At 43.4% G+C, this 12,766-nt stretch overlaps 1 protein-coding gene across 4 annotated transcripts in view; it reads left to right on the forward strand.

Moving 5' to 3' along the window:
* The window catches only part of TRIM55 (tripartite motif containing 55), a 36,357-nt gene that overhangs the window by 9,591 nt on the left and 14,000 nt on the right, over positions 1-12,766 (forward strand). For 2 of the 4 annotated variants that reach the window (XM_038766582.1, XM_038766583.1), the window contains exons 5-9: positions 4,900-5,133; positions 5,491-5,513; positions 5,610-5,734; positions 6,521-6,750; positions 7,979-8,263. In XM_038766582.1, coding sequence (XP_038622510.1) covers positions 4,900-5,133; positions 5,491-5,513; positions 5,610-5,734; positions 6,521-6,750; positions 7,979-8,263 — 897 coding nt within the window. Of the gene's footprint in view, positions 1-4,899; positions 5,134-5,490; positions 5,514-5,609; positions 5,735-6,520; positions 6,751-7,978; positions 8,264-9,669; positions 9,761-12,766 lie in introns of all 4 variants that reach the window. The other 2 variants (XM_038766585.1, XM_038766584.1) reach the window with 2 other exon arrangements.

Raw genomic sequence — 12,766 nt, forward strand, 5'->3', positions numbered from 1 at the left:
CCTTGTGTAACTACAGTTGTTCAGTTGCTAGTGATTTGCCTGAGACATAGTCCTTATCTACTACTCTATTTTGGCTATAGCAATGGGATCCTTTTATGGAAATAGCAGCTGGGGCAGCTTTCTCTGCTCTTTGCCCCGTCACTCTCCTGAACTGCGATATGATGTTTTCGCTACTGGAGTCTGCGCTTTGGAAATCTATAGCATTGAATGATATGCAGCTTCAGTTGTACCTGCTTGTTGATGACCCTTTAAGAAAGACAGCATGGCCTAGTGAAAAGAGCATGGGCCTGGGAATCAAAGGACTTGGGTTTTAATCATGGCTCTGTCGCTTGTCCACTCGTCCGCTGTGTGACCTTGGGTGAGTCACCTAACTTCTCTGTGCCTCAGTTTCCTCAACTGTAAAGTGAGGATTAGGTACCTGATCTCCCTTCTACTTAGATTGGAGCCCTGTGCAGGACAGGGACCAGTCTGACCTAATTAACTTGTACCTACCCCAGCGCTTAGAACAGTGTTTGACACATAGTAAGCCCTTAACAAATACCTTTAAAAAAAAAGAAATAGAAGACCACAGATCCCAATTTATCCAAGTAAAAAGCAAATTTGAAAGATAAAATTAATGAAACCCAAGGCAGAGCACTTTCTTATGTCCCTAGCTACTTATCTCACCCTAACCAGGGATAATAATGATAACAATAATAATAGTAATAATAAGAATTCAATATTTAAGTATTAAGTGCTGGGGTAGACTCAATATAGGCAGATCATACACAGTTCTGTCCTATATGGGGCTCACAGTTTAAAAGCAAGAGAGAACAGGTATTTTACCCCCATTTTACAGATAAGGAAAATGAGGTTCAGAGAAGTTAAGTGACTTGCCCAAGGTCACCCAGCAGGTAAGTGATAAACCTGGGATTAGAACTAGGACTGCTGACTTCCAGTCCAGTGCTCTTTCCTCTAGACCTCAGGATAAAAGGTGTAGAGGGTTTAAAACTGTTTACTCTGGCAAATGAGAAAATTTTAGGGAACGAAAGTGAAAATTCTGTAAACAGGAAGAGGTAGACTGGAGGGCTCTTATGAGTTCTCAGACATCAGTACGACTTTCAAGTATGTTCATGAGCAGCATTTTAGTAATACAAAAGCTTATGTTTCCTCCTTTTACATTTTTGTGGTGGTTGTAAGCCAAAAATTAAAGCACTCCAAGTGGCGGTTATACAGATCCTGGCTTTAACAGACAGGTGACGACAATGAAGAGCTGATCCCTGGCTGTAGTACACCCCCCTTGGAATACTGACTCCAAAGTGGAGAACTGAGGGCGTCCAAGCTTGTTTTTCTACTTAAAACTCGACAGAACATGCATCCACAAATTAAAAGTTTGATGTCACACTGCCACACTTGCATCCATCTCGACCAATGGGTCGACAAGTCAGATCCTGCAATTGTTGTTTGATTCCAGTTGATTTAGGAAAATCAAGACATGAAACAAAGAGAATCATTGAAATGAAGATTACCTTATTTGGGAAATGTATTTGCTCACTCCTCCTACTGATCAGAGGAAGATTGACAAGAAGGACCATGTTCAATTTGGGCCTGTTATTTTTGCCTGCCATTTTAAAGAACATATGAATTCACATGTGACATAAAATATGTCTTAAAGCAGGAGCAATTTGTATATTAGGCAGCACAAATCCCAGAAAAACTACAATAAAAATGAAATTACATTTGGGATTTTAAAAGAGATGAAACATGATATCAGGTAATCCTTTTAAACTATTAAAATGACATTTCTGTCATGATTTTATGGTCCATTTCCTACTACTTGTTTTGGAGGTAATAAACTAGCACAGCATTTCCTTTTCAGACTATTCCACATGCCTGAAAGCTGAATACACTGCGGTGAAAAGGGTACGGAAGAAAGGGTTACAATGGGGAAAGATCATCACAATAAACCAGTGTCTCCCAAAACATCTTGAGGGATTTCTACGAAAGTGAAACATCTCTCAAATATGTAATCAGAGTATGAACCCAGGAATGAAACAGGCTCCAGAGGGGGGAACTTGGAATAGAAAAGGTCTAAATAAAATAGTTGCTGGGTACTAACAACGCTGTCTACCCCATCACAAAGATTCCTCCCTCTCCAGGGGAATTTCAAAAGTAAAACAACAGTTCAATCTAAACATAGCCCACAGGGGGTTATCGGAGACAGCTGGGCCAGCAAGCTATTTGCAGATTTTAGTGAAGGGACCTCTCTGCAGCCATGAAGAATAGATGCCAGGTTTGGGCCGGATATAAAAAAGCCACTTGGAGTGGGAGGTCTTGAGGGGGCTCTGGGGTTTCTTCAATCAATCAATCAATGGTATTTATTGAGCATTTACTGTGTGCAGGACACTGTCCTAAGCACGTTTCCCTCAGGTGCAGGGGAAAAGCAGGTTGAGAGGGAGCTCTGTGGCTCCCCAGCCCAAAGCAGCAGCCCCCAATAAATCCCTGCCACCCCCGTCTAGGATAGCTACTGGTTCGGATTTATCCCAGACAGGCCACTTTTCAGCTGGTCTGTCCCCTGTCTAGTGTGGGTATGGCACCAGACATCTTTGGGATTGTATTTTCATTTTAAACCCCACCTTTCTCTGCCTCCGTCCCTGCTGCTGAGTTCCATGACTTGGAATAATAATAATAATAATGGCATTTGTTAAGCGCTTACTATGTGCAAAGCACTGTTCTAAGCACTGGGGAGATACAAGGTGATCAGGTTGTCCCACGGGGGGCTCACAGTCTTAATCCCCATTTTACAGATGAGGGAACTGAGGCCCGGAGAAGTTAAGTGACTTGCCCAAAGTCACACAGCTGACAAGTGGCGGAGCCGGGATTTGAACCCATGACCTCTGACTCCAAAGCCCGTGCTCTTTCCACTGAGCCACGCTGCTTCAGGAGAACCCCAGAGGAACACTCTAGGTTTGGGGGGATCAAATCAACTTCCTCAAAATGTTAATCCATCAATCAGTTGTACTTACCAAGCCTTTACTTGAGGAAGAGCACTGCACTTAGCACTTAGGTAAGTTGGTTAGAATTAGTAGACATGAACCCTGCCCTCAAGGAGCTTACAATATAGAGGGAAGAGGGACACAAAACTCAGTTTCAGAAAGGAGGTGATAATAGAGTATAAAGATAGGTACATCCATTCATTCAATAGTATTTATTGAGTGCTTAATGTTCGTTCATTCATTCAATCGTATTAATTGAGCACTTACTGTGTGCAGAGCACTGTACTAAGCTCCTGGGAAGTACAGGTCGGCAACATATAGAGATGGTCCCTACCCGACGACGGGCTCACAGTCTAGAAGGGGGAGACAGACAACAAAACAAAACATGTAGACAGGTGTCAAAACCGTCAGAATAAACAGAATTATAGCTATATGCACATCATTAATAAAATAGAATAGTAAATATGTACAAGTAAAATAAAAAGAGTAATAAATATGTACACATATATACAAGGGCTGTGGGGAGGGGAAGATGGTAGGGTTGGGGGGCGATGGGGAGGAGGAGAGGAAAAAGGGGGCTCAATCTGGGAAGGCCTCCTGGAGGAGGTGAGCTCTCAGTAGGGCTTTGCAGGGAGGAGGAGAGCTAGTTTGGAGAGCTAATGTGTGCAGTGCACTGTACTAAGCACTTAGGACTTGTACTTAGCACTTAGTACATGAGTGCTCCCTTGTTAGGCGGAGAAGAAGGAGGTGGTGTGTACCCAACTGCTTGGAGGGATGCTAAAGTACTGATGGGGCAGTTGGAGGGATATAAGGTGGAAGAGCAGCATGGCCTAGTGGAAAAAGCACAGGCTTGGGCCTCAGGGGGTGTGGGTTCTAATCCTGACTCTGCTACTTGCCTACTGGGTGATTTTGGGGAAGTCGCTTAACTTTTCTGTGCCTTAGTTTCCTCAACTGTAAACTCAATCAATCAATCATATTTATTGAGCACTTACTGTGTGCAGAGCATTTTACTAAGCGCTCAGGAGAGTATAATGTAATAATGCAGCAGAGAGTTCCTATCCCTAACAGGGCTCACAACTGAAGATGATGGTGGGGTGGGGTGTCTCATTCATTCAGTTAGACAGTCAATCATATTTATTGAGCAGTTACTGTGTGCAGAGCACTGTACTAAGCTCTTGAAGGAGTACAATATAACAGTGTAAGAGACACATTCCCCACCCACAACAAGCTTACATCTAGAGGGGATTCAAATGGGGATTCAAAACGTGTTCTCTCTTCTGCTTAGACCGTGAGTCCTATGTTAGACAGGGATTGTGTCTAACCTTATTACTTGTCTCTACCCCAGTGCTTAGAACAGTGCTTGACACATATTAAGCACTTAATGAGTATCATAATTATGATAATGATCAGGAGAGGAGTCATTCATTGAGGAAGGTCTCCTGGAGGAGTTGTGATTTCAGAAGAGCTCTATATGCAGCTGTTTGGGAAGCAGATAGGGAGGAAACCAGAATTACAGTTAGTCTTGATTTCATTTAAAGAACTGGAAATGCAGTCTCTTTCCTTTTAAAAAAAAATCCCAGGACTTTTCCATTCATCTGGCTATTTCACTCGACCTAAGGAGGCTTTCATTCAATAAAACCTCTGTAACTCCCTCTCTGTTTTAGGAAGAGAAACCTCTAGTAAATACTTTCTAGATGCATACATTAGTATGTCTGCTCCCTCATTAATAGTGTAAGCTCCTTGTGGGCAAGGAACATGCCATGTTTTTGTGTTGCACTTTCCCAAGCACTCAGAACAATGCATCACACCAGTGGGAGTCCAATAAACACAACCGATATTAGTATAAGTAATAACAAAAACAGGCATACAGGTATTTGTAAGCCTTGAAATACCCTTTTTAAACCTGCAACAAAACTATTTCCAGGAATGCTGCAGAAGACAGAAACAGGAGCTGTGTGAAAAATTTGACTACCTATATGGAATCCTTGAAGAAAGAAAGAATGAAATGACCCAGATCATTACTAGAAGTCAAGAGGAGAAACTGGATCATGTCCGCTCTCTGATGAAAAAGTACGGAGACCACCTGGAGATGGTGTCTAAGCTGGTGGAGTCTGGCATTCAATTCATGGATGAGCCCGAAATGGCGGTTTTTCTACAGGTACATTTCCACAGGAGACACCAAACTAAAGAGTCAATATGCTCCTTGAGATGGTCCAGGACTAATAAAATGTCTCACGCTATTCCATATTTCAATTATTTTTACATCACTCACATTTTGAGCTATTACGATCCAACAAAATTATTTTTCTTTTATGTGCATGACTCGATCTACTTATCTAATTCAGTCATCTTCAAAGAGTGAAATGTTGCTTAGCTAGAAAATGATTCTGGCAAAGAGCAGATGCTGTTCATTGGATTTACAGTTAGTTAATGTTAGAGGCTTTTGGAGGAGGATTTAGAACTCAGAGCACCTTGTGTAAAAAATTCTAAGTGTCTCTTTTTTTGGTTTTCACAGAATGCCAAAACATTGCTACAAAAGTAAGTCATTTTCATTACGTGAAAAACTTGTGTTTTCCATTTTCACCGGAAGTTATCAAACTTTAAACACGATGTAATTGACACTCATTGTTTTAGGATTTCTGAAGCATCTAAAGCATTTCAGATGGAGAAAATTGAGCATGGCTATGAAAACATGAACCATTTCACAGTCAACCTTAATAGAGAGGAGAAGATAATAAGAGAAATTGACTTCTACAGAGGTATGTTATCTAGTTGACAAAAGCTAGTTATCTAGCTGTGTGCAATCTACCGAAGGGTGCCAGGTAGGGAAAACAGGATTCAGCTCTTTCCTCCGAAATAGAACTAGCCAATTTTACAAGAATCTTAATCTAAAGTGAAACTCCATTAACTTCAGTATCATGTCTTTTGTTGACAACTTTTATTTGTGCTTCTGATATCGTGGCAGGTGGATCGAGCAAAGGCCTGGAATCCAGAAGGTCCTGGATTCTAATCCCGTTCCTCCACTTGTCTGCTGTGTGACCTTGTACATGTCACTTAACTCCTCTATGCCTCAGTTCCCTCATCTGTAAAATGGGGATTAAGGCTGTGAGCCCTATGTGGGACAGGGACTGTGTCCAACCTGATTATCTTGTATCTACCCCAGTGCTTAGAACAGTAGCTGGCACATAGTAAGTACTTAACAAATTCCACCGTTATTATTATTATCATGAAGGCCATTACCGGGAAGCTGTGTTTTCACTGTGATGGGCAAGGATACAGCACATTATGAGTTTCACACAAAGTTTTATGTGCAAAAGTCAGTAGGGCAGCTGAAGTGACCCCAGCATAGTGCCATGCTGTGTGCCACGGCAAGAGAACCCAGCATAACCTCTAAGAAGGAAAGTCACCTATTTACCCAGGATGGTTTAGTTATCGACCTGACCACAATGTGCTTTTAGAATCCTCCCAACACTGAGATTCACAAGGAGGGTAGCCTCACGCATTTCTAATTATTTTTACAAAGTCATTTTCCATTTCCATGGTAGAGGGGGAGGCAGATGAAGAGGAGGAAGTGGCGGAGGGCGAAGAGTTGGAGGACGTTCGTACTGAATCATCAGGAGAGGAGGAAACCTCAGAGAGAGTATCTCAGCCACTTCAGCTGGACCCCGAGCCTCAGGCCAACCCCCAGGCCGCTCCCCAAGCTGACCCCGTGATACTTCGTGCGCCTTCTCTGGAGTCTGCTCCTCACTCCCCAGCCACTGCTCCCATTCCTCAGGTAACTTCAGCCCCAAATCCAGCCTCCTTCAAACCTATAGCTTTGACAGAGGCAAATGTGTGCCCCGAAGAATGGTCTAGAATTTAGTCTGACCCCCCAAAAAAGCAAAATAAGTCAGGCGGCCATTCTTGGTATGTGGAAGAAGTGATCTCAGGTTTATAGTGCATCAAGATGCTACCCAGTTTTCAAGATTATGCATGAGATTTTGGATGCTTGATTATGGATGTGTGTGTGTGTGTGTTTGTGCACATGTGTGTGAGCACGCACACACATGCAACATGGTATTTCCACAATGGGGCTTTCCCAAACCCTCCTAAGGTACTGTCAGATCCAATGGTTATTTTGGTTATAATTTCAAGTGTAAAGTCATAATGATGGATAACTTGGGGTTTGATTTGATTACTCCTTTAGGGAACTGGAATTTATTTTAGATATGAAATGGGAATCAAAATCACTTGAACTTGGCTACAAGAATGGAAAGGACCCCCCTTGACCATTTTTCCATTGTTTCCACGCAAATCTGGCCTCATTTCTCTTCCAATCTGTATTCAAACAGGGGCAGCTTGATTCCCAGAATGGGTTGGTTTGCAATCTGTGTATATGTGTATTCATTTTCTTTGGAAATGAGGTTACTAGGATGCTGTGTGTGAGTGATTGAGCCCCACCTATGGGAGTCTGGAATGTCACTGCCTGAATTTCATGCCACATCGACTTCATGTAGCATTCTAGTTTGCGCATGAGTTTTTGATGGTTTGAGTGAGTAGATGAAATCAAACAACGCAGCCAATTCTGTTGTGTCTTTGGTAATAGGAGAGAAGGATCAGATAAAAATTAAAATCAATAGAAAATTCAAAAACCTCACATCAGTCAATTGTTTTCACTTCCTTTCCCTACCAAAGCAGCAAGCCGAAAGAAACTGAATCAGAGTTTCCCCACTTCTCCCCGCACAGCCCAACATCTTTTGGCTAGGACCTCAAGGGAGAAGAAGAAGAAATAAAGGGTCTGGATAATCAACTCCTAATTGGTGATGCCCAGTTGAAATTAAGAGCTCAACTGCCATGGAATTTAAATATTGATTTGTTGAGGGTCTTCAGTGGCCTTTTTTTTCGTTTTTTTTATGGACAGAGAGATAAAGCTGAAATTGTGCTGGCCATTGGTGACAAATATGGAGGCAACTGAAGCCCACCATTGTTTATTTTTCACTTTCACTTTATCTGTCCTGATTAAGGGGGAGGTTGCGCCCACTGGGGCTCAGCAGACCACAGAGTCTGAAAGTCAAGTGCCGTCGCCGGTGGAAACTGCGGATCCCTTGTTTTACCCTAGTTGGTATAAGGTCCAAAACCGCCCAGCGTCCAACCCAACATCCACCCTCAGGAGCGATGGTACGGGTCAAGTAGGGCCTTCGGTTTCTAAGGCGACGCGCGTGCAGAAGGCGGAGGAGGCCGAAGCGGCAGCCAGGGAGAGGGCAGGAGCCAGTGGTGTGGATACTAGTCCAGCCACCGCCCCTTCTCAGGTTAGTGCCATGTCTGAGGGCCTCGGGGTGGGCGCCCTGCAGTTCTACCCAAACAGGCTCCCCAAAGGAAAATCGTTCTTAACGGGGCAGAGGGAAATTGTTACCTCCGAAAAAATGGGGGTTCAAACGTCTTGTGAAGATTTATAAAAAAAAGGGAGGGGAAATCAAACTGGTGTGATACCGGTGAGACACTGGTGAAACAGATACTGGCGGCTCACTGCCCGACTTCCTCTGGGGACCTGGGAGGGGGTGGAATCGAGGTCTGGATGAGCCTGGGGCCAAGGCTCAGTCAACTGTGGGCAGGATCGCTGCAGCTATGAGAGTGTTACCGCTGGCTGGGTCACCACCTCCGGTTCCTGCATGGAATGGCCATTTGTTCTTGGGCGGCCTTTTCCTGCACCGGCCCCCTCAGGGCTTGTTGAGCCTAACCAGCTGCTTGCGTGCCACTCACAGCAATCCCAAGAAGCATAGTTGTTTTCATATTTATTTGGCATTGGAAACAACTCTGCTGACCCACTGCTTCTGGAAATGCTTTGCTCTGCTAAGCGAAAGAAGAGCGTCAACAATTAGATCTGCCTTTTCCTCATCCTCTAGCCTAGTTTGGGTTTGAAAATTGATTTGACTTTTCCCCTGATGTCCTCAAAGACCATTGCTAGGGTCTGGAGCCTCCAAACCTTCATTGCTACATAAGGGTTCTTTATTTTTAATAAGTGTTGAAGTTCATGTTCTTTTTTCTATCGCGGGTGTGGGTACATGCATGGTTGTGGAGTCCCACAGAAGAGAAAGCCATTGCTGTTTCTTCTGGAATAAGAATGCTAATGGTGACTTGACACTCAGGAGCACTCTTGAATTGGTGTGTATGTGTGTGTGTGTCACCAAGAAAGGGACTGGCAAAGAAATGTTTTTTCAAGCTGCTGGGCCTTCAGGTTACACTGAATAATGAACAGGCAGCAGATTGCCTCAAAATGGTGGCAAATAACCTCAACTGTTGTTTAAGTCTTTTAGACATTAAGTGATGGAAGCAATGCAGTTGAAGGCAGGAAACAATTTTGAAAATTGAAAAACACTAACCTGTGCCAGAGTGCCTTCTCAGGAGGTTGAAATGGCAAAAATAAATGTTTTGCAGGTGTGTGTTTCGTTGCCTGAAGACTCTTGCAGTGATTGGTTTGTGGGCCGAGGAATGGCACTGAATCTCATTTACCGGTATTTTGTAAAATTCAGGGAAATGTTACCCAGAAAGATGAAGTAGTGTAAAAAGGACCTATTTTTCTAAACAGAGTAAAACATATGAAAGCAAAGATAGGAAGCATGCTGCAAAGCGAAATGGGAAGTCTTCAACTCCAAATGCTGAAAAGTTCTTTTCTTTTTGATGTTGTAAGTGAAGCATTCTTCTTATTTTCTCACAGGAGTTAGCAATCTGCATATCGTTTTTGGCTTTTCTTATTATGCTTCACCACCTCTGGAGTCAGATTCAATGCGTGATTTTTACTTTAAGGGGTAGGAAATATTTTGTTTTGCCCTCAACTAACATTACAAGTGGCTTTCCCCCTGTTTTCCCAGCTCCAGATCTGAACATCCCTCCATTTCTCAAGAATCATGCTGTCATATTATGCCGCCTGCCCCTGCTCTCTCCCCTTCCTCTGACTACCCAAGGGAAACTGTCCCTGTGTGTTACTGTGCATGGTTTAAGCCAACTTTCTCTCAGGAAAGAGGGGAGATTTGACTCAGACCAGATGGTGAGTCAGTGGGAAATCATTCAGTAATCAATGGTTAGTTAATGCTGAATGCTAGTTAAGAAAAATCTGGGTACTCTATGTGCTTATGAGCTACAGTACAGTCATTCCACCTGAGGATTGGAAAACTTTCGCTGGCCGTAAAGTGTCAATTGGGGTAACCAAGGAAAATTTTTTCTGAGAGCAGTCTAGGACTTTTCATAAAGAGATTAAATTTCAGGGATTTACCTCAATGCCCAGCATCTCTCCTGGGAGAAGACGGCACTAAGGTAGCTAATGGTGTGTGAAGACCTCCCAGCTTCAGACCGAAGCGGGAGTCTCTAAGGAAGCCCAGGCTCATCTGACTGGCAGATTGGCCCAATTTAGGGTGTCTCTGTCTGTTCTCCCTGAGGCTTGGGGGTCATCAGTGAGTTTTCTCGGGTATATGTGTGCAAAACTCTCCCTGTCCTCAATTTTAGGGAGTGAGGATGGGGACAAGACATTAAAGCTGAGGAACAGGCTGCACTTGATTAAAATAAAAATGCCAGCCATGGGGTCCGACTAATTTGGCCTAAATATTTCATCCCAAACTCAGAATGCCTATGTGTGTTTATGTAGTAGGGATGGGAGGGAGAGGAGAGCAGACATTCATGATTATTGTTCTGAGGCTGTGTGGAAAATTTCATGCTTCAAGGCTTCATACCTAGCTAGTCCTTCTCATGTGAACTAATATTCATGCACCTGTTACAGAGGGTTTGGTATGGAAGAGGGCAAGGAAAACTGAAGGTTTCTAGGACAGCCAAGGAACTAGAAATATTTCTGTGTTTAAGATGGGGAACGTGAGGGAAGGAAAATCTCCAAACAAGCATGGGATGAAAGGAACAGGCCAGTTCTGCCCATTGTGTAAAATCTGCCCAGTATAAGTGATGAAGATTGCGGAGCTTTGAGGAATTGGGATGAATATTTGGCCATCCCAACCCAGATAATTCAGAGCTGAAAGTGGGTTTCTGGAGAGCACAGGTGATCTGAAGTGATGGTCTACACCGGTTGAGTTCAGCCGGTCCTTGCTCAACTCCCTGTTCTGGCCTTGTGATCCTGTCCTTAGAGGGGTAGATCCTAACTCACCACATTCCTCTCAGGCTTAAATCACGCTACCTTGTCTGTTCTGTAGAATTTGTCAATATCTTTTTTTCTCCATGTGCATTTTAAAATTCAACTCAAAATGTGCTTCTGAAGCGAAAAACTTGCCCTTCTTCTCCCCATTTCCTCCCCCATCACTTCCTTTGAGCCTCTCTCCCTTGATTTCCACTAGCCTCAGGGGTTAACTCTCAGACACCTGGGATGAGCCAGTCTATGGGTCCTGCTCAAAGGGTATGAGGCAATCATCCCCATCTCTTCCTTAGAGTTGGCACTTATGATCAAATTTTTTTTTGTCCTGAATTGACATACACAGGCCTCATCTGAACTCCATCTAGGCTATAAGCTCCTTTTTTATGGTATCTGTTAAGTGCTTACTTTGTGTCAAACACTGTTCTAAGCACTAGGGTAGATACAAGTTAATTAGGTCAGTTACAGTCCCTGTCCCGCACGGGGCTCACAGTCTAAGTAGGAGGTTTTTGATGCCATCTTAGACTGTAGTTTATGTAAGCTCCTTTTTTATGGTATTTGTGAAGTTCTTAATATGTGTCAAGCACTGTTCTAAGCCTTAGGGCAGGTACAACTAAATTAGGTTGAATACAGTCCCTGTCCTGAATGGGGCTCACAGTCTAAGTATGCGGTTTTTGATCCCTATTTTACAGTTGAGGAAACTGAGGCACAGAAGTTAAATGACTTGGATAGGGTCACACAGCAAGCAATTGGCAGTCAGGATTTAGAACCCAGGTCCTCCAACTCCCAGGCTCGTGCTCTTTCCAGTAGGCCACGCTGCTTCTCAGTAGGCCATGCTGCTTTTCAAGCTCCTTGTGGTCAGGGAACGTGTCTACCAACTCCATTATAATGTCATCTCCCAAACGCTTAGTACAAGTGCTCTACACACAGGAAGCGCTCAATAAATGTGATTGACTGATCGATCTAAACTCTGTCCCACAACTCAAGACCCGAGTTGGGGAATTTCTTGCTGCTAGCTCTGCCAGGGCTGGAAGTTAAACCTCTGATTTCCACTTCCGCTGGAATAGGAACACGATGATTGTGTTCCTATCCAGCCCAGGATACTATCCAGCAGGATACTCAGAGGAATCCATCCTAATGATTAGGGATGGCCAACATCCATAAGAGGTTGGAGTTCAGTCAGATCAAAAGGATGTGTCTTAATCAGAACTATGGCCGAGGGATGGGCAGTCCTGAGAAAATGTTTGAATTCAACTTGTTGATGAATTGAGGCCTCTAATCATTCACTGTGTTACCCCTTGAGGGCTCAGTGCTGGAGACTCTTCTCTCTCTCCAGTTTAAGAGAGCTCAGTGGAAACAGAGCTTGATCCATTTATTTGGTTTATTTATTTTTTAGATTTGAAAAATGACATCCTTCCCTAGGACATGATCAGAGCAAAAGCAGAGTGAAATACCACACAAGTGAAAATCCCTACATAAACCTGTAGAGCATGATTACACTGCAAAGGTTCAGGTTTACTTGATGCTTTTTCTCCAACTAAAAAAGATCACAGAATTGTTGCTCGCCACATCTGAACCTAATCAAGAGACCAAAGCCGGGTAAAATTCCTCAATATTGCCTATGTTCCTAGAGAACAGATGCTGAGCCTCTCTACCTTTTCCTCTTGTAGAGTTTCTGTTTCCC

The sequence above is a fragment of the Tachyglossus aculeatus genome, chromosome 25, assembly GCF_015852505.1.
Source record: "Tachyglossus aculeatus isolate mTacAcu1 chromosome 25, mTacAcu1.pri, whole genome shotgun sequence".
Lineage (NCBI taxonomy): Eukaryota > Metazoa > Chordata > Mammalia > Monotremata > Tachyglossidae > Tachyglossus > Tachyglossus aculeatus.